Below are 27,298 nucleotides of genomic sequence, written 5' to 3' on the forward strand. Positions count from 1 at the left end.
ACTGGGGAAAGAGCAAGAGCACATTGATCAGCCAAGCAGATCCACAGGCCCACATAGCTCCAAGGTTTGGACATGTAATATTAAGTGGCGGTAGCATCAAGTCACTGCTCAGAATCTGAAGTGCTCAGCTTTCTTACTCATGTTTTCACCGTCCTCATCATCGACGTCCAGGGTAAAATATTTCTGCTGGCTTCTTAACTGCCGATAGCCAAGCGATTTATCTGAAAGAGATGAAAAAGAAATGATCTGAATTTCTTTGCTGAACAGTCCACTTTCATATTAAACAGCAGGACTTGGAGAGAAGATTAAGCCGAGGTATTCAGTGGGCTTTACTTGTGTAAAGGGACAAGGAATCCTTCAGGTATGTGAGCCAAAGGGGGGGACAAGGAGAAATAGTTCTAAATGTGTGGGGAAAAAAGAATCAAGCCTGTATGTATACACTAACCGGGGCGGGGGGGGGGGGGGGGGGGGGGGAGGGGGTGTGTGGTTGGGGTTAAGGCTAGAGAGTTTCCTCCCTTTCCCCTTTCATAACACCTTTATACTGGGTGTCCACAAAGTCATGTAAAGTCTCTCTTGTTTTTCTCTCTGCACTGACCAAACAATGAAACACATGGAAGAACGGTGCTAATTGTGTTTAAAAGTACATGTAGAGTCCTGTAGCTCAGTGGTTAGAGCGCTCGCCTTGCAAGCAAGACCTGGGTTTGATTCCCGACAAGTTTCCTTACTCCACATACACGCCACTGTTTACCTAGCAGTAAGTAGGAACCTGGTTGTTAGTTGATTGGCGGATTGCTTTGCAGGGGTAATAATCCCTCCAACAGAAATAAAAATAATAATAATTTGGTCACTTAATCCACAACTGTGCATTGGACACTGCTGTGTGCAATTGGCTGCCACATTTCGCCCACAGTATATCCTGTGAAGTGTTTTGAGACTCTCGATGACGTGATAAGGTGCTATATCAAATGCGAGGATTATTATTAGGAAGGAATTGTATGTGCGGGGAGTGAATAAAGCATTTTGTATTCATATTAAACTTAAACCTAGTAGTAATATTAATCCTTACAATTGAAATTGCGCCTTTCATGTCGGGAAAAAGTCTCAAAGAACTTCATAAGATACGCTGTAAAGTGCAGTGACTGTTTTGTCGGTGAACCAAACCTGGCAAATAAATTCTTTAAATCTTACAAAGGTAAGAAAAAGCACAGCTGTGGCCTTCTCAGGCTGTACTCAATTACTCGGCCCTTCCAGAAACAGAACATTTACGGCTTATGGAGGGAGCGGGTGGGCCAGATGAAATGGGGGGGGGGGGGGTTGGCTGGATGAAATTGGCCCAGCGGATGCGGCCCCCAAGATGCTAGTTCAACCACCCTGTACTAGATAATCTGAATTTAGAACACAAACCACGCCACATGCAATAGTAACACATATAATAATAATTCTTGCATTTAATAGAGAGCCTTTTGAGACGTCTCAAAGTGCTTCACAGAATGTACTGTAAAGTGAATTGATGTGTATTTTGTGGGAGAAACACACCCAGTATTGTCCCAGAAACAGTCATGGATTGAATGATCAAATTTTTATTATTAATATATTTATAGAGGTGAATAGTGGGTAAATTTCAAATGTATTCAAGCAACTGAGGATTGTGGTTTGAGGATTTGGACTTTTAGTCAAGTATTCGGGTGAGACACAGGAAGACTGGAGCCCACAATATTTTTTGGGGGTGGGAGAGGAGAAACAGACAGAGTTCAGAGAAATGGGTGTCAAGTTCAAATCAATCGCAACCTGAATGTGTTTCATGTGAATTAATAGCTCTAAGGTATTATTTATATCTTCAGCACCTTTATTTAGGCTGTATTTGAATATAGATCAAAGTGATGAAGAGACAGTGTTCCAACACACTATGGTTTAGTGTAGTTCTTGTCACACTGAAACCTTCACGTAATGTACACCAGGAATGTTTAGTGGGGGGGCCGATAGGAATATTCATACGAATGCCTTGTGTTAAACTGGATTTCAATTCTTGCAGAGAAAACCAGGGCAACTTCAAACGGCAAAGAGGGCACCACTGCGCTGAGTGAGGGCAGCAAAATGAGAAGAAATGGAATCTTTGAAGCGTGTCACGTGAAGCAACCAAAGTATCGGGTTCCAATCACTTCATTTTAAGCTATTTTCTTTCCCCACACAAAGGAACGATTAAATAGAACCACAAGATAAATATTATCTTCAGACAGCATGCGACAATTGGGCCGACACAGGAGATATTCGGGAGAAAAATGAGAATGCTTTGATATACGAGGAAGCTCTCTTTAACCGCAGTATCTTTACTCAGCACATGTTGAAGCGGGGAAGGGAGAGAAAGAGAGAGAGAAAAAGAAAAATAATTCTGGAGCACAGTAAAAATAACTTGGTATCCAAATGAATATTTAAGATAAGCAATGCCTGAAACTGTGGCAAGAGGTGGCAGAGACCAGCAAGGGGTCTCAAAAACTGGGAATTTTTCTCAACACGGCTCCCCTTTAATTAAAAATATTTAAATCAAATCTCTGAATTTTCCACACTGGCCGGACCTATGTTGACTGGCTGGTGGGTTCAGAGGCTGAAGGCAGCCCAAGACCTGCTGTGTAAACAGCTCCTCTAAACAACTCACAAGCGTTATTCAGAGCAGGAGGAGGTTTAAAATGACATAAAACATTGCAGTACCAAAAGCTGTGTGCATGCCTGGTAACACTTGCTGTGTTTGGCAGCTGCCCAGCACTTGAGTGATCAGTCTCCTGTCCTCGTGTCTCAGTTTGCCAACTCAGGCCAATGGAGGGTTCCTCTCTGTTGCTTTTATATTAAAATACAAATCCACAGCAGCAGCAGCATGGCAGATAAATTACCAATTGGGACAGACTACTGTGGGCCTTATGCCAATGTACATGCATTCTCAGTCCTGCACTGGTTCCAGGAGAAATTATCGCTTACATTTCACTAATCTGTACAGTCAGTGTGTGAGATTGGGACCTGTTAGGTGTTCTCTGATCTATACAAATTAATTGATTAGTATAGGGACCACACTCATATATTAGTCTTGTCCCATTGTATCAAACATTCACTAGTATTGACATAAGAAAATATCACCAATAGTCAATCAACTCATAAATAGAGCCCCTCCTCAAGCAAATGTACAATGCTCTTGCTGAGGCAATTGCTCAGACTGCTCGCTGCCACGACTCCCTGCCTCTGAGATCCTACTCCAATCACAGACGCTGCCTAAACCACCTACTTTAGGAGTCCTGTAGCTCAGTGGTTAGAGCACTCGCTTTGCAAGTGAGAAACCTGAGTTCAATTCCAGGCAGGTCAGGGCGAAACCTTGGGCAAGTTTTCTTACTCCACACAGAGCCTAATAATAATCCCTCCAAAACAAAAAACAATAATAAATTGGTCATTTTCAATCTACGACTGTTTGTGGGACATTGCTGTGCGCAATTGGCTGCCGCGTTCGCCCACAAATATACAGTCAATTCACTTTACAGTCTATTCTGTGAAGCGCTTTGGGACGTCCTCCCGACGTGAAAAGCGCTATATCAAATGCAAGGATTATTATTATTACTTCTGAGACTGTTTGCCAAACCTGTCCAAGGTGACCATTGCCATGTTGTGTATTTCCCTATAGACTAGGCTAGTAATCCCAATTCAGCTAAAATGGCACCACCATGTCAATTTTTATACGGATAGGGTAATGTCTCAGAGCACTTTTCAGAACAGGGCAGGACTCTGAGGTAAGGGAGGGGAGCGAGGTGACCAAAAGCATGTTTGAAGAAGTAGAATTTGAGGTGAGACTTGAAGACAGCGAGAGAAGCTGAGATGGAATGGTTGAGGGAGGGAGTTCCAGAGGTGAGAGATTGAAGTTGGGGAATGCACAGCAAGCCTGAGTTAGTATAGGAGGCAATAGGGTAAAAAAAAATCAGAGAGATAGGGAGGTACCAGGGAGTTTTTGGATTTGTAATAACCACCCTACCATGCTCCCACCACAGCATTGAGCTGAAATGCGTCCACCATCCTGGCCTCAACCTAAATCCTGTCCCCTTCCTGGTAGTGGTTAATTATCCTCTGGGTAAAGAAATACTTCCTGGTGTCTGTCATTTGCAACTCTTAAACCTGTGGCCTCTTGTTCTGCTATGCCAGTGCATCTAAACGTAATTTTGTGAGTTGACTTTCACAACTCTAAGTTAAATCCTAGTTAAAATCTGCTGCAACTAATTACCCCTCTGGCCCATCTTAAAAACAGTTTCATGCAAATTTTGTTGCAATTACAAATGGAGCACACAGAGACAGGTAAGTTCTTACACCAATGAGCACCAAGAAACTCCTCAAACCTATAAAAGATCAAGACAACTAAAGATCTCCTGACCGGACACGGTTACTTTTAACAATCCCTGAGCCTCAAATAGTTCCTCTAATGAGCAGCTGGGACTCAAGTCAGACTGTCCACATGCCAATTACTGTCTGCTCTTCTGTCAGCTGAAAAACTAGTCCTCATCCCAATCAAGCTGTTCTGTAAGGGGAGTGAGGGGATAAAGCAGAGGGATTGAGGGAGAGTGTTCCAGAGTGACACAAACACTGAACGTTCAGAACCACCTTCTGTACTCTTCCCAATGCAAACCATGCACACATTGAGAGCTGTGCAGTTAATATCCATCACAACACAACACAAGTCGTGCCCCACAGAACCTCTACAGTGAGGAGCCATCTCAACACAGGGTGTGTGCCCACTGAGAACTGTGCCTTCGACAAACACCATCCCAATTTATACAAAGAGTATCTGAATGGTCTTGTTCACTCTGAAGTTTGCCAGATCATGGGCATGTACGTTCAGATTGCTTGTTCAGTTTATAACACAGCAAATCATTACATTACACAGTTTTCAGGGCAGTTTCCTTTCCCTCAGGACTGAAAATTCAAATCTAACCCAGAGAGATAAATGGTCAGATTTTTGAGCAACATTTATTTTAGCTCAGTGAATTACCACCAAGGCAGTGTTGGGGAAAAAAACATAGAATTAGCATAGAATGACCAGATAATTTACGGTGAAGCTGCAATAAGTTACAGTCAGCATTTTAAGTGGGAGAGAATTTCTGACCTAGTAGGCGCGTCATCACATACTCCATCTGTATCACACACATTGGCCCAAGTCAAATTAAATGACACCACTCTGCTGTAAATCGATCCATTAAACCAGAACCAAACTGTTATACAGACCAATGGAGGGTTCTGGAGGCTCTGCCCTGAAATGTTTTCTCATATTCTCAAATTACACCACTACAGCACGAGAGAGGGAAGGAGGGGTTATTAATGTAAAACTCCCATCAGCGCCTTGGTTCGTCCTCCTGACGTGAAAGGCATTATACAAATGTAATTTTGTATTGTATTCAAATGTCGTTTGTTGTTGTTTTTTCATATTCTTAAATTATGCCATTAACTTCACAAAATAATATTCACAGACATGCTACCGTAACACAATTTGTTTCGACAGTCCAGTTCCTGAGCCAGGAAGATCTCCAGAACATCGAGGCACTGCTGATAGCAGACCAGCCAGCCTGGCTCTTCAGCAGGAGTTGGACAGCCAGGCCAGTCACTGGGGGTCAAGGATTTTTCCCATTTGGTGCCTTTTAACTCTGTGATACAGAGCCCGAATGGTATTAGCTGATCAAGCAGTGTAAAGTTTGTAAAACAGTGCTTGTAATGGTAATCAGCGTAGGTTTCAACTGGTTTTAATCCAGCAGTTACTCCGACGCACAGTCTGGGATCCGGAAAATCTTGGCTCTAGTCAACCTGCGCCTAATACTTTACAGAATTAAATGAAAATGATGCATCCCTCCAGTGAGAGAGTGTGCACACCGATCCAAAGAGAAATATCCATGCATATGTTGTTTGACTGGATACTCTGAAGCATGGCCAATTGTTTCGGCGTACGTCAGGACAGCCAAGTCCGGCCAACAAGCCTGTTCAGCAGTGAGGAAGTACCTGCAGAATATTCCCCCAGGTGATGGATTGCGTGGCTTGTAAAGATCTCCAGAAAGAAGACAAGAGAGGAGAATTCAGCACTAGAGAAGGGAGGAGGGGGCATTCATGTAAAAATCTTCAGAGAGGGAAATTAGAGCATTCGAGCATTAGCTTTTCACAGAGCAACCTCCTCAGTCCTTGGTAATCAGATAAGATGTGGAACTGTTGGCATATTTTGATCAGAACAAACTTTCCAAATATTTAACAAAATTGACCTGAGAGAATCATTTTCAAAGTCAAATACGCTTCCTCTCAGCAACCAATCCTTCCGCAAAGTACAAATGGCTTTTTTTAACACTCTGTACAAAACTATGAGAAACACACACACAGAGCAGCAGGTCACTGCCCTGTCCCTGAGCTGGAACGTCTGAACATAATCCATTCTTTCCGTCTCCCGCAAGGGAGGAAAGATTAACAAGTCCACATTGACTGAAACACTCCACGACAATCGCACTAAACCTCCCAATGATGGCAGTCCAATTAACGGTTCGCAGGTACAATACCAGTGTCCCTGGCCTCTACACTCTACTTCTGTTCAAAAAAGCTTAGTCTTTTCTTTAAAGATAAGGAAGTTAATGAAAACTGCCTCAGCTTCTGATCAAGCACAGAGCTTTCTTACAACGGTTGGCCACTAATTGCAACTGCATTTGTAGACTTGCAGCAGTGCTAGGTGTGTCAGGCGAGATATGAAGCTGGCACGACGCTCGCTTTTGAATGAAAGCAGCAGTGGGAGCTTACAGTAGTTAATTAACATGTTTCATCTCAGCCCTTCATCTAAGAGGCCGGTGTCAGCCTTTAACTTGACTTGCATTTGCCTGGACTACTGGGGAACTGCACTTAGCTGAGGGACACAGAATATGAAACAGAGGGCATGGCAGGGGAAGACTCACCCTATGTTGTTTTACTTTTAGAAATGTTTAACAGAGCTTGTGAAGGGAATGCATTTTTGAGCATCTAAATACAAACCTCTGCCCATTGAGGGCCAGACTTGTTTTCCAGCTTCAGTGCTCAGCGGAGAGAGTAGGCATGCTGGTCAACATCAGGGTGGGCAAGTGCTGGGAATGAAGTGTCAATGGTTCCCTCACCCATGTGCCAAATCCTGCTTCCTTCACTAGAACTGCTGGACTGCCAGACGTGATGATTTTCAGCAGAAACGGCTTCATTTTAATTGCAGTCACAGCAGGCCAGCTTGCTCCACTCAGAACCTAGAACTTTGAACCTTCACTGTGCCAGAAAAAGAACACGTAACTGACAGAACGTCAAATTTACACATGAAGCAGCATCAATTTTGTGTGAAAACATCTACTAATCCACACCGAGCCGCCGGTGTGAAAGCAGATAAAATCGCATTCTAATTTGACTGTGCTGCCTTCCCTGAAGCTAGAATAAGTAGATAGGCTTGAAAGAGGGGCAGCTCGGTCTAACAACTGGAGACAACATAATACCCAGTACCTAATGCATGGCATAATATACGGTTCCTTGTCCCCAACCTTGGCCAAACCTGCTTCATAATCCATACGGAAAGGCACATTACAATGCATTAAAAATCAACTATAGCTAGCAGTAGGTCCAATCGTGAGCTTCTTTGGGAACAGAATTGTGAGACTGTGGAACTCACTACCAGAAGCTGTGGCTGAAGGCAAAAAGCGTCAATGTATTTAAGAGAAAATATGATGCACACATTAGGGAGAAAGCAATAAAGGGATATAAGAGTGCAGAATACAATGCAATAGAAAATTGCATTTGTATAGTGTCTTTCACGTTGGGAGGATGTCCCAAGGTGCTGGGAGGGGTGGCAGCTCGGTGTGGATTATAAGACACAGCACGACTCGTTCGGCAAACAGCCTATTTGCTTGCCTTACCACTCATGTCACTCTATGTAACTCTATTTGCTGACTGGCATGAGTTTGACCACTTGTGCCAAAACACAAGTTAAACCAGGTTACTCTAATAGTGGTCAGGTTCCCTCCACAATACCACCACAATCACAGATACATGTATTTTCCAACGTCCACAAGCATTAACATCAAGTATGATCCGAAAAGTTGAGAGAAAATTCTGAAACCCATTTGACAAGATCACCTTCCTCTGAAGAGGAATTAGTGATCTGGAAAATTCATTGTGCTGCAATAAATCATTTGCATTTGATGGTGATAGCGAAAGGAAGTAAGTTCCAGCTAGCAGCATGCTCATTTCAAGCAGTGTGTATTGAATGAACTAACACAGTGTATGGGAACACTCAGCAGGTCAGGCAGCATCTATGGAGAAAGTAAAGTGAGTCAACATTTTGGATCCACGTCAGAACTGGGGCATGTTGGGAGGTAGAGGCTTTTAAGGGCTAACGGAGAGGTGGGAGGCAGGGCAAGGAAGACAAAGGCGAAAATTCCTCTACCCCACTTTCTCCTTTGTCTTCCTTGCCCTGCTCCCCCTCTCTCTGTTAGCCCTTAAAAGCCTCTCCTCCCAACATACCCCAGTTCTGAAGAAGGGTCGTGGACCCGAATCATTGATTCACTTTCCTTTCTCCATAGATGCTGCCTGACCTGCTGAGTATTCTCAGTGACTGCTGTTTTTGTTTCAGATTTCCAGCATCTGCAGTATTTTGCGTTTTGTACCACAGTGCATTAACGGTTTGGGTAAAAGAATCACATTACACTGCTGCAGGCATAGAGAACAGGGGCTTTTAATTACAACATAGTGCTGCTTAAAATGGTAACACAACATACTACAATTATGCATCCCAGGAGGGAGGGACAGGGGAGCTTCATTCCATTAAATAAATACATTATTATAACAGAATTCAACAGGGTCAGAATTATAGAGATATTTAATCAACAGTGATTGCTTGACAAAAGACTGGCCTGAATTATACTTCACAGATGCAAATTGTCTTCAACAAAATGTGTGTTTAAACAGCGTTATGTTTATCAATCTCTTCGGGACATTTCAGTCGTATATGAGCCATAATGAAGACACCAAATTGGGAGAAGGGAGAGATTTATTCACAGAATGCAAACACATTGTGGCCAACCTCACCTAGTCTGGTGATGGTAAGACCTCGCTCTCTGATTCAGTTACAGAAGCATTTCTTCAGCTTTGAAAAGAGGTGTCTAAGTGTCTGAAGAAGACTAGTTTGAAGTATTAGGTCCACTACAAAATGGTCAACTTAGCAAGAACATTGGTTCTTTCACACAGCTGGTTTTGTTTTTGCCACTGAAAAATACAAGTTTGATGATGAACAGGTCAGAGCAGTTGAGTGTAAGAGTCCCACTGAGGTGATGACAATCATACATTCTTCGGACTAATCTAGTACACAGCCTTCTCATGCCTACAATAAATCCAGCACTTGGATTCTGTTGCAGATACATTGGTGACTTTTTATGCCAAAACTTTGACCACCATAACATGCAGGACTGCAAATTTCTACCCTTTCAACAACTTGCCTTTCAACATGGGTAGCACCTCTGATATGCTTGATTTCAGATAATAATAATCCTTGCATTTGATAATGCCTTATCACGTTTTCAAGACTCTCAAAGCGCTTCACAGAATATATTGTAAAGTGAATTGACTGTATCCTGTGGGTGAAACGTGGAAGCCAATTGTGCACATCAGTTTCCTTATGTGGATTGAGTACCAATTCTTTTTCATATTGAAGGGATTACACCCGGAAAAGCAATCCACTAATCAACTGTCAACTCGGTTCCTACCTACTGTTAGGTGGAGGAAGGAAACTTGCCTAATGTTTCACCCTGGCCGGAAATCAAACCCAGGTCCTCTCGCTTGCGAGGCAAGTGCTCTAACCAATATACGACAGGACTCCACCTGTGAAGATTCTGTCCTGTGACAGTGTACTTGAGATAGGAAGAAATAAATAGCCAGTAACCTTTCAACATACATTCCTGTTGTATGTAGGATTCTCTATTTTTATTGCATCCTCCTATATTAAAGTCAATTGGAAAATGGTGGAGCATAAAATGAAGAGTCATCTTTCATTCTCCTGCTCCTCTCTTGTGAGCCAGACAAGAAAGATTATTATAATTAAAAGGTTAAATATTGAGACAAAGTTCTTTGATAGCCACACCTGATTGATGTACACTTGACCAAAGATACATAAAACTAGCTATCATGTGCCTGTTGACAGACGGTTAGGAAGACGGCAAGATAATAGAAAGCATCACTCAAATCGTCAGAATTCCTTGATAAAAGTTTCAGCCATTAAATTACATCCAAAAATGTTCATCTTCACCAAGCCTATATCTTTTATCAAGAGGCTCTCTTTCAGCAGAATGCTCCGATGCTGTCCAGGGACGCTATGATAAGTGGGACTGCACTGTATTTCATGTGCAGTTAATCACTGAGTTGTCAGTTTGCATGTCATCTGCAGCACAGAACAGAAAAGTAATGGTGTAATTGGACACAGGTCACTAACTTCTTCAATAAAGGGCTTTTTTCCACCCTCAAAGTAGCCTTTAGACAGTGCCACACTCCCAGCCTGCCCCCTTGCCACATTTCTTCATACATTGCTGGACAATTTGCATTTGGTTTAGAAGCCTGATCTTAATTGGTTATCTCACTAATGCGCAAGCTGTGGCATCTGTCTGTCCCTTTCTCCCTACATCCTCCTCTCTGCCTTTCCCTCCTTCCCTCGAAGACACAGCATTTCCCGCAGTCTGATTGAGACTTTGACGACAGTATCTAGCCTCACAGATTTTAGTGCTAGTTACATTATCTGTCTGCTCTCTGCAAGCTCACAATACAAATTACATGCCCAGTTTTACTAAAATTCATTTTCTTAGACTCTTCATGTTAGAGATCATTCTTAAGCCAAGTTATGCAGACAACCTGCTCACAGGTCTCAATGTCACTCTGTAACTGGTCATAAGCTGGGCTAATAGAAAAGTGCGGCCACAATTTTTTCCCGGAATCCGCTACAAACACCCCCTCCTCCACAAACTTGTAAGAATACAGTGAGCTCAGGACGCGATGCGGCGCAAACAGAATTTGGATTTGTTCACCCCGAGGCCCCGGTGTTGACATTGCCTGTGCGTCGCTTTCTCCTCTGTATATGTGTGGGTATTTGGAAATTTGTGTCTCTCTCTGTATCTGTAAGTGTGTGTGCCTCTTTCTCTGTCTGTGAGTGTCTCTCTGTCTGTGAGTGTCTCTCTTCCTCTGGCTGTGTGCAGTGGCAGGCCCCGAGAGACAGGAGGTGATGACCTCTTGGAGTCCCGCAGTCAGGACACTGGCCCTCAAATGTAGTGCAGGGTGGAAAAGGACATTTGGCCCTTCGCTGGTGTTTCCCCCCACCCCCTGTGTGGGCCACTCAGTTTTGATAAAGAAAGCATGAGTAATTTATTTCTGGAACAATCCAATCTGTGATATTTCTTCATATTTAGTCTATATCAATAAAGTGAAAAAAATGTAGATTGGCAATAAAATCTACCTCTCAATAGGCATCAATCAACAGCCCGCAATTTTCCCCAAAAGGCGGCAACCCCCGTAATTTTGGGGGGGAAATTCCACAATTTTCTATTGACCCTGATCATAAGGAGACGTGCAAAGAAGGATCAGGTTAACTCTCCTTCATTTGCAGTGTCTTTCATTGTCCAAATTTCACACTCAGGTTTTCCACATCACTCTCTCAGTGTAACAATCTCCCAGTGTTGAAGCTGTCACATAGCACAAAATACTGTTCTGCTGAATCTCTGCGAGCCTTCTCTGACACTGTGGTGATGGTAGCTGGGGGAGGGGGAGGAAGGGGTTGTTAGCTGGTAAAGCAGGAACTGGGCTTCCTTCCTCCTGGCTTGGCAACCTGGCTTGAAAGAACTGTTTCTTATTCAAGGGGTCTCAGCTCCTATCTGAACTAAACTCTTAGCTCTTAATAAAGAGCCAGCAGGGAAATCTTACATGTTGTACTCTTCTCCAGCAGATAGAGTGGGTTGTGTAAATTCCAAGTTGAGGTACATTTGTGTGGTTGTCGAGTGAGTGGCTTGATAGGCTTAATGGCCTTTTCTCACCCCAACATTTTATGTTGAAATAGACTGCCTGCTTCAATGTTTAGGGGTGTACAAGGAAACTATCCGCTAGAACTGAGCTTCCAGGCGTGTGTTGTGTATGTGTGGTGTGTGTTTGGTATGTGTGGTGTGGGGTGTGTGTGTCACTGGCACCTATGAAATAATACTCTGATCAGCACCTTCAGGACAAACGGGGCAGGAAAGTGCATGTGAAAAATAAAACCAACTAAATACTATAGACAGGTTGATAACTTGCTGTCATTTTTATTCAAACTATTCCAGCCCATATAAATTTAAAGTAGTCACCAATATCAAGATGTCGCATTTTCTTCCCTGAGAAAAGAGAGCGATTCGGGGCTTAGAGCAAACTGTTAAGCGTGGAACCTGTCCCGCATGAACTTCACACTGACAGAAATATGTACTCATTCCACAGTTCACGCCTCTCCCCTTCTCACAAATAGATGTCTCAATAGGACAACAAACTGTGTATGTGAGTGGAATTCATTTACTTTCAAGATATCTTACAACATTTCACATTAATGGTACACAACTCATTGTTATGTCAGAATATCATTGCTACTGCTTTAGCACCTCATAATAAAATCACTCAAAAAAGTGACCAATCTTCCCATGTGTAAAGCATTATTATACACAAGTCTGAACTCTATTTTCTGCCATAATCATTAGATATGGTACTTTAGCAAGATGACAAATAGACAAACAAAAACAGATAAGATCTTGATTTTCACCTATCCACAAAGTTACCTACTTTGACCCTATAATTAAGTGTTGTGCAACAGTAATTCTGCATTGAGCAAATTTCTTCCGGTAAAAGCATTCAGTTGGCATTTCTGGCATTGGCTTTTGTCAAGTACATTAAATTTGCCGAATGCAGTGTTTGAAAAATGAGATCACGTGAGGGAAAACTGCAACGTGCGATGGTGAGTTGTGCTTGAATGCACAGAAATGCATTAACATTTTGGTGCCATTTCAAGGTCAACTTTTTAAACTGATTGACTCTACCATGATTAGAGCCTGCAGGAAACGCAGTGAAATGCACTGGAGGCGCAGGAAATCTATATGCTGTAAACATGCATTGGATATAAAGAAACTCTTAGATCAATTGTGTTTAACTGAAGAAAAAAAATTGTACTTGGTTAAGTTTCCATTCAGGATTGGTAAATGGGAGCTTGACTTGGCTCATCCCATTCTGACAGGAGGACCTGACTGGGGGTGATGATCAGGAACTCAGTTAACTTGTATTTCATACCTCCCAAGACTGAAGAGTGGAAAAGAGTAATAGCTGCTGCCAGGATCTTAGCCTGGACAGGGGGGAGGGTTCCCAATCCAAGGGCACTCCTCTTAAGAGTTTTAATGCTAAGCAACTTGCGTTTCAAACTAAGACTTCAAGGACGAAATGAAGAACTGGAGAAGCTTGTTACAACGGTGTAAAAACAGTGTTTTTCACCCCAATACCTAACTGTCTGCTTTACATCTGTTTTGAGTAAAAGCTTCATTAGCCCCTCCACCACTGAAAACTGGGCCTGAAACATCTTGGCTGCATAATTCCCCAAGATGACCACATACTGACGGTCAATGGTTTATGCAATTAAGAATACCCCCAATCCGGCACTTCGGTATTAACTCCTGTTTATATTAAATCCATATCATCCCATTCTTTGATTTGGTAATTTTAGGCTCATTTGCTTTGCGACCCTAAAAGCCATTAAAGGTCACCGATATTTAAAAAAGCAGAATCTTTCTCACAGTTTTCCTGGCTTATGGTGTCCCAAACTGAAGGATAAACCCCTGTTTAGCTATTATTTTGCTAAGTACTTTGAGGGTTTATTTTTACATAAAGCTCTGTATGAAAAATTGTTTTTTGTGTTTGCTTCTGGGGACCACAGTACACATTTCACAAAATAGATTATCAATAAGGGTTAAACAAATGAGAACTGTTGCTAAGTAGGCTGATTTTATTTATTTCACAAAAATGTACATTAGTGTAGTTTTCTTTATATGTGAATGTATTCCAATCTCTCTACAGAACGTGATGCAAAATGATAAAAAATAATCAATTTCAAGACCCCAAAACGAGCTGGGAGTTTGTTATCACACTAATATCAATTTTGATTGGTGATAAATATCACTGCCCGAAGGATGGAAAACGCACTGCCTGGTGCAGCTATCAATGTAAATGGCCTTTTGAGCTAAATAGTCTCGCATCTTTGGGTGCAGAAACCAGTTACTCGAAGCATCATTTGTTACCTTTTAATAAAAAAACACATGGCCCTTGCTGTTGCATTTCTTGCCTCCTATCATTGGTTATTCTGAAGCCTGATCTTTGAAGAGCTGACAGCCTTATCAAATATTTTTCTGCCCTTTAATGAAGTGCCCAAGGCGATGCGCTAGTTCACGTGGAAATACGCTTGGAATATACGGCTGTGTGCAGAGGGCATCGGCAGCCCCTGGCAGAGATAAATCACTAACACGGGAATATGATTAATGGCAGGCTGTTCCCTCACAATCACAAACAAGCAAACAGAATGGGAAGACAAGGAGCACAGCAAAAAAGGACAGGGTGTTTGTCTGCTGGTCACCCTGCATAATCTACAAATTGCCTGTATTTAATAGGAATAGCATTTTATTTGACTTGGATTTCATTTGTTTACGAAATTCTGAAAATATCAAAATTCACCTGAATTTTTCATTGGAACAACGAGTTCATGAAAGAGAGAGGAGGCATCTTGCAAACAGTCTGACAGCTGTTGGCTTAGATGATTATATGGGACATTTAAGTGGATTCCCGAGTGGTTGACCCTTGTTATGTGAACTGGCTCCATCAAAAACAGAGACTAATACTAATCAAATGGCCATTGCTGGTTTCTATGTTTGAGATTTCCAAGCTGCTCCCCTGACCGATGATTGAGTGGTTGCATGGTATGAGGGAGCAACAGCATGTGTAATTCACTGCAGCCTGTAAGTTCACATTCGGTGATGGGTCAAGCCTACATTTCCCGCTTCAATGTGTCTTGACCCGTCGCCGCATGTGCACTTAGCAGCAAGCATTGGAATCGTGGGAAATGAAATTCTTCTGCACATGCGTCGACAGATAAAGACGTTTCCCACGATTCGATGCAGCCGGTAAGTGCAAGAGCAATGGAGGGGAGGAGAACGGTGTTATGAATTAGGAAGTGATTAATACAAGTAGTACAAAGATATCTAAGTTGTTTTGATTTGAAACTGAATGGGACTCGTTTGATAAAGGTGCCACATAATAGCATAGTTAGCAAAATTGAAGCCAATGGGATAAAAGATAAAAAAATTAGCTGGGAGACAGAAATTGGAGGGTAGTGGTGAATGGTTGGTTTTCAGACTGGAAGGAAGTATACAATGGTGTCCCCCAGGGTCAACATTAGGTCCACTGCTCTTTTTGATATATATAAATATATATATATATAATATATATGACTTGGACTTGGGTGTAGAGAGCAAAATTTTAAGGTTTTCAGATGTCACATAACTTGGGAACATAGTAAACAGTGAGGAGGATGGTAACAGACTGCAAGCAAAGACAGACTGGTGTAATGGGCAGACACATGGCAGATACACAGGTCTTTGAAAAAGCATATGGAATCCCTGATTTTATAAATAGAGGCAGGACAGGTTGATAGAGCTGTTAAAAAGCATATGGAATCCCTGATTTTATAAATAGAGGCATAGAGTACTTTATAACTAGAGGCATAGATAATTATTATTATAAACCTTTATAAGTCACTGGTTAGACCTCAACTGGAGTATTGTGTCCAATTCTGGGCACCACACTTTAGGAAAGATATCAAACCCTTAGTGAGGGTGCAGAAGAGATTTACCAGAATGGTACCTGGGATGAGGGACTTTAGTTATGTGGAGAGACTAGAGAAGCTGGGACTGATCTCCTTAGAGCATAGAAGGCTAAGGGTAGATTTAATAGAGTTAGAAGTGTTCAAAATTGTGAGGGGTTTTGATATAGTAGATAGCAAGAAACTGTTTCCACTGGCAGGTGGATAGGTAACCAGGGTCACAGATTCACGATAATTGGCAAAAGAACCAGAGGGAGATAAAGAGAAATACTTTTACACTGAGAGTTGTTAGGTCTTGAATGCACTGCCTGAAAGGGTGGTGGAAACAGATTCAATAACGACTTTCAAAAGGGAATTGGACCAGAATAGGAAAAAATTGCAAGGAAAGGGCAGGGGAGTGGGACTGATTGGGTACTCTTCTAAAGAGCATGCACAGGCACGATGGGCCAAATGGCCTCCTTCTATGCTGTAATATTCTATAATTCTATGACTCAGGTGAATGTACGACTTAGACGATTATAGGATTTTTAAAGATAAGACTTATGCAAGTGTTACTGTATTAAAACTGGAACCCTGACACCTGGAAAAGAAGATAGGCTAGGGCTGGATTTGAACCAAGGTCGCAGAGATGAAAGGAGAAAGTTCTTAAATAGACTGCGTTATTCAATCTAATATTTTAGAAATATCTTCCTTCTGGCACACACACAGGGCTGCAGATTAAAAGCCTTCATTTTGTTTTAAGAAGAAAGTGACATTAGGAATTCAGGAGCCGGGAGGTGTGTTTGGTTTTGATCAAAAATTTAGCCAAGTAAATGCCATCCATTTGTAATTCCCAAGCCTTTAGGAAAATGAGAATAGATTTTTCGTATGTATACGTTTTGAAAACATTCATCTCATTTACTCCCTTCGAGAATTTTTGTCAAAAGTTCACCAGTTCCATTTGCAAAATGTTAAAGAAAAGGCCTAGCCTGAGATTGTGTCAGCAAATCCAAGAGAGCAATGAGATAGCTATTTGGCAAAGAAATTGATTGGTAGGATTATTTATTTATCACTACCTAGAGGTCGGACAAGGTCAAGCTAAATTTCTTCAAGTCTTTTCTGCTCCGGCACATTTCCTCTCCTCCCCTCCATCTATCCACGTCATCTGCTCTTCGGTGACAAGAGGGTGAACAAGTGACCTGTCCTCTGGATCTATGAATACACCTCAATTCTCACATATGAGATTAGCAGCCTTTATTTATGGATTATATATTGGAAACATTCATGTCAGTTTTTCCCTTTGATTAATATTGCTTTTTGTCTTGTGCTTTAACATAACAAGAACATTAGAAAATACACTTCTAGCTCATTCTACCCCTCTCCAGACTGAATGCCATTAAAAACTTGATTGGTACTAGAAGCATAACGGAGCAACTCATAAAAACGTCTACTAGAAATTTACCAAACGTGCGCCCTCACACGATATAATGTGAAGTGGAGCGACTGTGTGTGTTCAGTGGGGAAACGTGGTAGTCAATTTGGCGCACAGAAATGTTCTACAATGAGCCACAAATTACCTATTTTTACTTGTGGGAATTGCTGGCCAAAACACTCGGAGAAGCTCGATTGTCTTTTTGCATAGTACCATAGGATCTTTAACATCCCCCTGAACAGGCAGATGGGACAACAACAAAATGACATTTGTATAGGTCCTTTCATGTCGAGAGGACGACTCAAGGTGCTGGACAATCAGTGTTCCAGATCTGAGCTGGGGGTCGGGATCGGGGAGGGTGGAGAGCAGGGGGCAAAGGAAGTTGACCGAAGCCACGGTCGAAGAGGAGGATCTTGAGACGCAAGGGAGGGGGTGAGGTGGAGGGACTGCGAAGTGGAGTTCCAAAGGGGCAGAGTGGCAGAAGGCTGAGTGGAGGGAGCAGGCAGGTTGGTAGGAGTTTAGAAGGTCACAGAGTTAGGGGGGAACCAGGCCGTAGAGGGCTTTGAAGGTGAGAACCAGGATCTTGAACTGTATCCTCTGTGTGATGGGAAGTCAGTGGAGTTGGGCCAGGATGGGGGTCACGGAACCTGGTACGGGAGAGGACACGGGCTGCAGAGTTCTGGATGATCTGCAGCCTATGGAGGGAGGAGTTGGGAAGGCCGACAAGCAGAGAATTTGCGTAGTCGAGCCCGGATGTTATGAATGAGGGATCTCGGTTTAATGTCTCAACTGAAGGATGACACCTCCAGAAATACAGCATGCAAGTACTGCATTGGAGTGTCAGCTTGGACTATGAGCTCCAAGTCCTGACGTGGGGCTTGAACATACAATCTTCTGACTCAGGTGAGAGTTCTACCAACTGTGCCAGGGTAACACCATGACATGTTTCAAATATAAAAATAAACCTCTCTAAGCATTTTATCAAATATTAGTTAGAAATTAAAGTGAATGTATAAGTGAAAGTAACAAGTAATCTCATGAACAAACATATAGACAGGCGCTGCAGAGAGAAAACTTTGTGTTAGTTAAGAGCTTTTTCTTAAAAGATTATTTTGCTGACGATACTTGGTCCATTGAAACATGAATATTGTTCTTGCAGAGAAGGCATTAAAAGAAGGCAGAATTGGGGGATGAGAGTCAAAGCCTCACTGGTTTTAGAGCTCGGCAGATTAACAAAGCCAGGCCTTCTGTTTGTGCTTCCATTTCTCGGTGGAAACCTAACCAATTCAACACAGGTGATTTCAAGGACGAGCAATGCGACTTGTCAGTTGGGGCCTGACTATCAGCTGCTCATGCAGTGACATCAATTTCCTAGCCTCAGAACTCAATCACTCCCAGCATCTTTCCATTCCATCGTCTTCTGAGCCTTCAATTCAACTGATACAATAACTGCAGGATACACGCTGGCCTGCTGTGTGCTGAACTTAATTTTGTATGACACAATTCTGAAGCTCATCACTCTTTTTATCCCGAATGAAGCAGTTCTATTTTTTCAGTACGGAACAGGAAAATGGATGGAAAGGGTATCTGATGCCTCAAACAGAAGAGACTTCAAAGGTCATTTCTGAATTGCAAACAAAATATACCCTTGCTTGAGCAAAGGTGAGGAAGTGAACTAATTACTGCCGGCTCAGAAATGTAAGGCCGTGATCCCTCTCCGCTGAGGGAGACAGTGCGTTCAACTCAAATCAAAACTTGAGTATTGCAAAACACGCAGCTTTGAGTCTTTGTCCACCCTGTAGAGCTTCAACCTGGAAGTCCACCTTTAAAGTTCATTCCTCTTACCTCCAACTTCAATGTCTGTTACCTCCCACTAGTCCACCACAAACTCCCCATCCCTCCCCGGAACACCGTATACAATTTCACTCAACGGTATGCACACCTTTTTTACACTACCACCAAGGTTAATCTGAAAATGGCATAAGATCATAAAAGGAGGAGAAGCTTCATCAAAGATGTGAACTGAATTTCACCTGAGAAGTCTATTACTTTGAAACAATCAACCTGCACAGTTCAATGTGGCAGCAACCATACCTAACTCCTTGCACAAGTTTGCTGACTTTTCACCTAAGATCTGAGTTTGAATCCAGTCCAGACTGGATTCAAATTTGTTCACAAAATACAGTTAATCTATTTTTCTGTATATCCTGTGAAGTGCTTTGAGGCGTCTCAACGATGTGATGAGGCGCCATATCAAATGCAAGGATTATTATTATTATTAAGGGGCTGAATAATGGATGGCTGTGGTTTCTAGTCTCATTGTTATCTCATTACCACTGTGGAAAGCAGTGTGTGTGTGTATCTGTTTTTTTCTGTCACCAGTGATCGCAAAATTAGAGGAGAATGTTGGCCTCTTTTGCTGATGTTTCTCCTCTAATTGCAATCTCGACCACCTGGAGAAAGATGGTTTGTGGAACCACATGTGGTGGAATAGTATATAGGACAGTACATAAAATGGTGACTACATATTTCTCCATTGTGTTTCTCCACTGCAACTGACATGTGTTATCCACACTACATTTGCTGGATCTTCTCTCTGGACTCACTAAGTCCTCAGTTCTCCTTTTTACAATGCGCTCCTTCAGTAATGATCTTGACTCATTGCGCACTGTCCACTCTCTTGCTGAACCTTGCACACTGAATTCATCATCTTTATTTAGAATAGAAGTCTCCTGCTGTTCCTATGTTCGTTCTCTCTTTCCTCCTGGAGACAGTAAATCGTGTTGAGGTGTTGTTTCACAACTGCTGGCAGCTCTCCTGCACCTTTGGCTTGATAGTGATTGTTGGCAGCAGCAATCAAAGCTGAATCTGAGACACTCCTCACTCATGCTGTCTCCCACACACACTCCTTTCGACAATGGTAATAGATAACAATGAGACTAGAAATCCCAGCCATTTCTCCCCACCACACCCTCAGATTAGAGATGCTAATGCCAACTAACTGTAGCATCCACAAAGTTGTTCTCGCTGAGATGGCTGAGCTCAGAACATTTATGTACTGAATCATTTCTGTAACTGTAATATACTCTTCCAATTTACTTCTCACTCAGTCTTTAAACGAGCCCTTAACTCCCCCGCCTCCTTTTATGGTAACCTTAAATAGGAATTGCCTATTATGTATGTTATAATGAAGATGGTAATGATGTCACAGGCAATTTCAACCATGAATTACAAATGAGAGACTCTCTGGCTGCTGGAACAGCAGAATTTCAAACTTAGGAGAGAACCCAAACTGGTGCAACACGTTAGGCTTTGTTAGGTTGACGTTTGCACAACAAACATAAAAAGCCCTTGCATTTGATATTGCATCTATAATGCCAAGATTGGAAAGCACTCCACAGGAAACTGCTGCAAAGTGATTTTGTGTATTTGTAAGACTGTGTATTTGTAAGACGAACCTGTAGCCAATTGGCGCGCAGCAACGTCCCTTAAATAGCCATGATGTGAATGATGAATTTTACCTTGATTGCTCAATAGAAAAAGTAAAGATGACACGAGGTGAAGGAGCAGGTTTTTTTTCGGTGGAGTAAATATATTGTTAGGTTTGAATTTAGAAATGCAGGCTTTGTGATAACGGCTGGAGACAGGGCATGTTAATGTGCAATGTGAGTGCAGTGCAATCAATGGAATATTGACCATGAATCTGCTTACTCCTTGCTTTTGGAGCAGTTAAGATCCACATCTTCATGCATAAGAACTATTATACATGAAGAATGTTACTACCAACAGTGTAGTTGCCCCAGAATCGGTATCTAATACAAACTTTAAATGAGATTGATGTGGGATGAAGCTACTATGGGAATTCAATACATGATTTCATTATTTTTAAAAAAAGCATTAAAACAATCCAGTAATGCAACAATGGGACAGTAAAGATTTAATAAAGATTTTTCTACGACTTACCTTCAACCAATGCTTTACTGTGGGCTCCTGGGGGAGAGAGAAGAATGCATTGTCAGCTTTCTGTACAGAGTCAGGAATACTTGCACAAGTCATTTCCATTTCAGCCTTCACACAATAAATTTTAAATGGTGTAGCTGTAGCCAGTGATTACATTTTATTTTTCCAAAGAGATCACCGAGGGGAAGGATCAAACAGACACCATACTAGTGAACCGAGTTAAATGGATCTTTTGGGACTTTCCACAGCGCTGCTCTCCAATACCCAATGATCACAACAGGATCGACACCTGCAGAACGAGCCTTGCAAATCTCCAAGTTTTGTTTTCCCTCATTACTGTTAGAAACGACCCAACTGTTGAACTGATGAACTTTCTCAAAGCTATTGATCGCACTTTTGTATGTTCCCCTGTTCAATTTCCCCCCTCGAAGCTCCTGATTAACGCAGGGTAAATTTTCTATAGAATTATTGGGAGTTTTCCCAATTGCACATCATGCTTTTTTTTTCCTGACAGGCATATACCCTTCCCCACCCCACCAACTTGGCATATCAAATGATAGAATGCTGTGAGTATAATAGCAGAGAAACAGGGTATTCAGCTCATCAAGTCTAACTGCCATTTTTTCCCATCTATTCTAATCCCATTTTCTTTCTCACTCTTCGTAGCCTTTAACATTCCTTATCCAACATCAACTCAGTTACAATATAATCGTTGCAATTGATATAGTGCCTTAGCATATCGACAAAACGTCTTAAAACGCTTCACAGGATTTACTGCAGTGGGTAGCAACTGTGTATTTCTTCGACCCTGCCTTATGGTCACCTTCCCCTTTTCCCTGGCTCGGCATCGGACTCCGCCACTATTAAGTGCTCCGAGGCACCGTTATGCAAGTTGTTGTTGTTATTTCACGGGCAATTATTAAAAGAATGAACGGACTCTGCCTCAACTGGTTTGTGGCAGAGAATTTCATATTCTTTTTGTGGACTCGCAAAAGCCTTGCCTTTCACTTACTGAGCTTCTCCCGATTTGAGAACGGCTTAACATTTGGATGTAAAGACTAGAGAGAATGCAGGAGATCAATGTACAGTATCTCATCAAATTTAACAGGTGGCCTCACAAGTTCAGGGGTGGAGCCTTTAAATCCTAAACATATACCGGTGGAGGAGTAGAGAAATCAGTCACCCCGTATGCGTAATGGAAACTACAGGCAATACTGGACTGGTGAATATTTATCCAGAACAGATGTGATGCTCAATTGGAAATATTGATCAGTTACTCAATCTCTGGCAGATTTGCATTCTACTTTATTAAGGTCTTCTAAAATATTCATGGATGTTGGGTGACGGAAGTGGAGGATGGTTAATGGAAGTGGAGTGTGAAAATGGAACACTCATAATAATTTATAAACTCAACTATCCATTTTTTGATAGACAGGCCAGGCCTTGTTACTGTAGCAACAAATAGTCTGTGATGGATTGCCGGCTTGGAAATTGTGACTAACTAATTAGAAAATATGCCCGAGTGTCAACATGCAGAAACCCTCCAGAGATGTTTCAGCGTCACAGAATTAAGAATCGCCTGGTGTCCAGATTTTTTTGGTTTGATCAACTGGGCTGACATGAAGCAGAGGAGATCAAGCCAGCAGAAGTTTTGAAAGACTTCAAGGTCTTTTCTCAGACCAGGTCAAAACATTCCTACTCTCAGCAGCTGAATAGAGAGTTGAAGCACACCAGGGATATACCATACAATGGGAAATGGAAATGTGGGCATTTCCAAACAGAGCAGGTCACAAAAAGCTTAGAGGCAAAATCTCTGGAAAGCTCAATGCATCACTCTGAGATCTGTGGACACTTGCAATTTGACATGTGCTTCATATCCATTAAAAGGGCATCAATATGACATTATCTTCCAACTTTATCTGATCCGCCATCCCTTACGTCTGTTTGTAGGCTGTGCGCAATTGGCTGCCACGATTCCCCCACAAATATACAGTCAATTCACTTTACAGTATATTCTGTGAAGGGCTTCGAGACATCTCGAAGATGTGATAAGGCGCTATACCAAATGCAAGGATTATCATCATTATCTGTAGGATTTAGTTCATAAAATATTCAGGATTTGTCAACTAGATTCAATAATATCTGTAGCCATCTTAAGCATTCAGCTTCATTTAGTCCAAAAGGTGATTCAAGAAATGAACACGCATCAGTCATTTAATACTCTGTTAAACTTCTTTATACTGAAATATATAACGTGGCACAATATTTTAGAAATACCACATCGTACCATCAGAACTATATCACAACGCCCTCTTGTCAACTCATAAGGTGGAATGCAAAGTTTGTAGGTACTATGAAGGAGGCAGCAAGCAAAATTAATCCACCGCACACTGGTGCTCTTTTGGCACAGAGTCCTTCCACACCATTCATTGTGTAGACAGCATGAATGTGCCCCTACCGCTGTGCAGAAATGTAAAGCAATTATTTCTCATTGTAACTGCACATCCATTGTGTTGCAGAGGTGGAATGCCCTGTTGTTCTGCTCACACGTAAGCTGCTGAGGTTGCTCTGCCAAGCCTGCTCATCAGTGAGGGAGGATTGCATAACCTCTTGCTGTACTACAATAAGCTGAGTGCCAGCAATGTCAGTTCTAATATGTGAACAGGGCTGTCAAAAGGGCACAGAAACAGCACACACCTGCTCAGCACCACACACAGCTTTGTGCTGTTTGCAACTCGGATCTTGAGCAGCTTGCGAAATATTTGTCTGTGAGATGTGGGAGGTGCTCTATGCCATTCTGACGCATGGTTTGCATTTTGTCTACCTGTCTCACTCAGCTGGAAAAATCTCAAGCTTTGGTGACCAAAAGCGCAGTCAAGGAGGTGCATTTTGAAACGTACCTTGAAAGAGGGGAGAGGAGAAAGCAACATCTTCTAAAATATGGTTAAAATAAAAATCATTTGATATAGCACCTTTCACAATATTTGCAAAGAATGTACGGCACAGAAACAGGCTACTTGACCCAACCAATCCACTGGTGTTTTTCTCCACATGAGTTTCCACCCATTTTTTACTCCCTCCCACATACCCCTTTGTTACCTTCTTCCTCATGTGAAGATCTACAACAACATGCACTTATATAACGCCCTCTATGCAGGGTAGCGTCTCAGAGCGCTTAACAGTGGTGGAGCCTGACTCCGAGCCAGGGGGAAGGGGGAGGTGGCCATAAGGACGGTTGAACAGGAAAGTTTTCAGGCAGGACTTGAAAGAGGGAGAGAGGGGGCAAGGTGGAGGAATTGAGGGAGAGTGTTCCAGCGTTTTGGGGCGTAGTGGCTGAAAGGGCGACCTCAGATAGGGGGCGGAGGGTGTGAGGGACAAGCAGGCGGCTGATGCCAATCAAGTGGAGGTGCCGGGTGGGGATTGGGGAGTGAGGAGGTTGGAGATGTAGGGAGGTGCCAGGGAGTGAATGGATTTGAACACGAGTGTGAGGATCTTGAAGTCGATCCATTCGGTGATGGGGAACCAGTGGAGCCTGGCCACAACTGGTGAGATGTGGGTACGGAGTTTGGTCCGGGTCAGTATGCGGGCAGCAGAGTTTTTAATGAGCTGGATCTTATGAATGGTGGAGCTGGGAAGACCGACGAGAAGTTGGAGTAATCCAGGCGGGAGGTGACAAACGCATGCACAAGGGTTTCGGCTGCATTTGGGATAAGGTATGGTCGGAGACGGATAATGTGGCGGAGGTGGAAGAAAGTAGTCCTGGTCAAGGACCAGATGTGGGGGAGGAAGGACAGTTGAGGGTCGAACCGGACGCCTAGGTTGTGCACTGGGTCGGTGAGTCTGAGGGTGAGCCCAGGGAGGTTGAGGAGTTTAGATCATCAGGAGTGAAAACTTTGACAGGAGCCAAGGAGTATTCAGCAAACAGGAAGTTTGCACTCATCCAGGCCCAGATGTCTGCCAGACAAGCTGATAAATCATCGGCGGACCTGGAGTTGGTGCTGGAGGAGGCAAAGGTCAAGCTTCTTCTTGAATTAATTTATTCTATCTGATTCAACCACTGCTTCAGGTAACAAGATCCACAATCTCACTACTCTCTGATGTAGTGCCTCCTAAATTCTCTTTAAGATCCCCTAGTCGCTATATTATACTTGTGTTCTCTGGTTACAGACTTCCCAACCAGTGGAAACAATCTATTTATGCTAACCTTATCAACCCTTTTATTATTTTAAGCACCTCTATTAGGTTTCCTTTTAATTATCTCTTTATTTCAGGATGATGTCTAAAAGTGCTTTACAGGATATACTGTTAAGTATAGTGACTGTATAATCGGTAGGGAATGGGTGGGGGGGAAAATCAACAAAAAATCTTTTCAGAACTGACGTATTCAGTTGCAAGGCAGCAGAACACAGGATTGTTTTAGGACAGACACCAGGAAGTATTTATTTACAGAGGCTATCAAGTGACTGGATACTGCAATGGTATTGTGAGCAGGCGAGATCAACCTCTCATGATCTTGTGATCGAAACAAGATTGGGCAATGGACCAATATTGTTGGTGAATTCAACGCCATTAGCATTCTGGTTATTCTGGTACACTCTTTGCTAGGTCAACCTTGTGCATCCAGTGCAGAGCACAATGCTTCACATTTTAACACTTTAAAGTAATGGGCAGGGTTGACAAACTGCACAACATCCACAGAATTGAAGCACTCACAACGAAAACATGGTTTGCAGTTAACCATTTGTCCTGTCTCGCCAGTCATATCTGACTAATGTTTTACATATTTCACGGCATTAGGTAAAAGAATTCTATCAAGCAGTTAATGGAGTACAGTGCATCTGAGCTCTGTGAAACTCAAGACTCTTCAATTAATCCTGACAGGTCGATTGGTGGCAGGGCTGACAGCATGCAGCCAGACGGTCTTAACCCATCTGCACTATTAATTCTGACTGAAGCTCCATTTCACAGTGATTACACCTCCTCTCTTGGTCATAGCTCAGAGTCCTGCACCCGCTGTGTGTCTGTTTATCCACGGAAACAGTGTGTCAACAAGTAATAGGTTATTTTGCAACTCAAAACAGGAGAGAGACCAGGAACGATGCTGCAGCCCAGAGAAATGCACAGCAGCAGCTTTTCCATTCTACAGAAATGCACAAAGAATATGTTATAGTTTTTTTTTGGTCAGCCGGGTGTCTGACACATGCGAACATCCATCACCATGCTTAAGAGTATCCAAATCAAGCTGAGAATTCCATGCATTCCACCTTCACAGATAGATTGTTGGAATGTACCAAAAGCTGAATGATCTGCATTAAGTATCAAGAGTCTTGTGCAGTATTTTGCAGAATAGAACCACATAGGAAAGGGTCGTTCGCTCCAAGTTATTACTATTATTGTTATTGTGAATTCATTCAGAAAGCCACATCCTAACTTCAACTCTCTGTTCTTTCAAAGCACCCCTTAAAAATGCTGCAGTTAACGTCTTAACTGCCCCACTTTTACCCACTGACATTTCACGAGATGAGTACGATCAGAACCAGGATAAGAAGCTGCATTGGCATTTCATTCCAGTGCTCTCCAGGTGAAATCGATTGACCAAATGATTCTCCAGAGGGAATTTAAAAACAATGTTTTCCAGGTTTTGCATTACATTTCTTTCTTTCAGAAATTTCATTAAATTTTAACTTTGCACTCGAAAAATGTTTTGCTGCCATCACCAGAAGCTCATCCACAATAATTCTGGTACAAAAGGGAACTCCAGAGATGAGACATCTAATTTTATTTGGCATTGGTTGTTTCAGTGCAGTGACATAGGTCAAACAGAAAGCAGTCAAGGATAATCTCTCCTGAACACGCACAACCTTCCACTCTTTTCCTTGACTCATCAATTCTCCCTGCTCAACTCCAAATTGAACACTGCCCCACTTTCCCCCAAGCAGAATTCAAGTCTTATGACTTGTTAAAACAGAAAATCGCCTGAAACAGCTGAGAGTTGCGTGCTGGAGATGGATTATCCGCTCTAC

At 42.4% G+C, this 27,298-nt stretch overlaps 1 protein-coding gene across 1 annotated transcript in view; it reads right to left on the bottom strand.

Annotated features, from left to right (window-relative positions):
• The window catches only part of adarb1b (adenosine deaminase RNA specific B1b), a 145,975-nt gene that overhangs the window by 41,774 nt on the left and 76,903 nt on the right, over positions 1–27,298 (bottom strand). The window contains exons 3-4 of the mRNA XM_007890636.2: positions 21,279–21,305; positions 138–221 (exon numbers count right to left, since the gene is read on the bottom strand). Of these exons, the coding sequence (XP_007888827.1) occupies positions 138–221; positions 21,279–21,305 (111 nt within the window). The remainder of the gene's footprint in view (positions 1–137; positions 222–21,278; positions 21,306–27,298) is intronic.

Source organism: Callorhinchus milii, unplaced genomic scaffold, assembly GCF_018977255.1.
Source record: "Callorhinchus milii isolate IMCB2004 unplaced genomic scaffold, IMCB_Cmil_1.0 Scaffold6, whole genome shotgun sequence".
Taxonomy (NCBI): Eukaryota; Metazoa; Chordata; class Chondrichthyes; order Chimaeriformes; family Callorhinchidae; genus Callorhinchus; species Callorhinchus milii.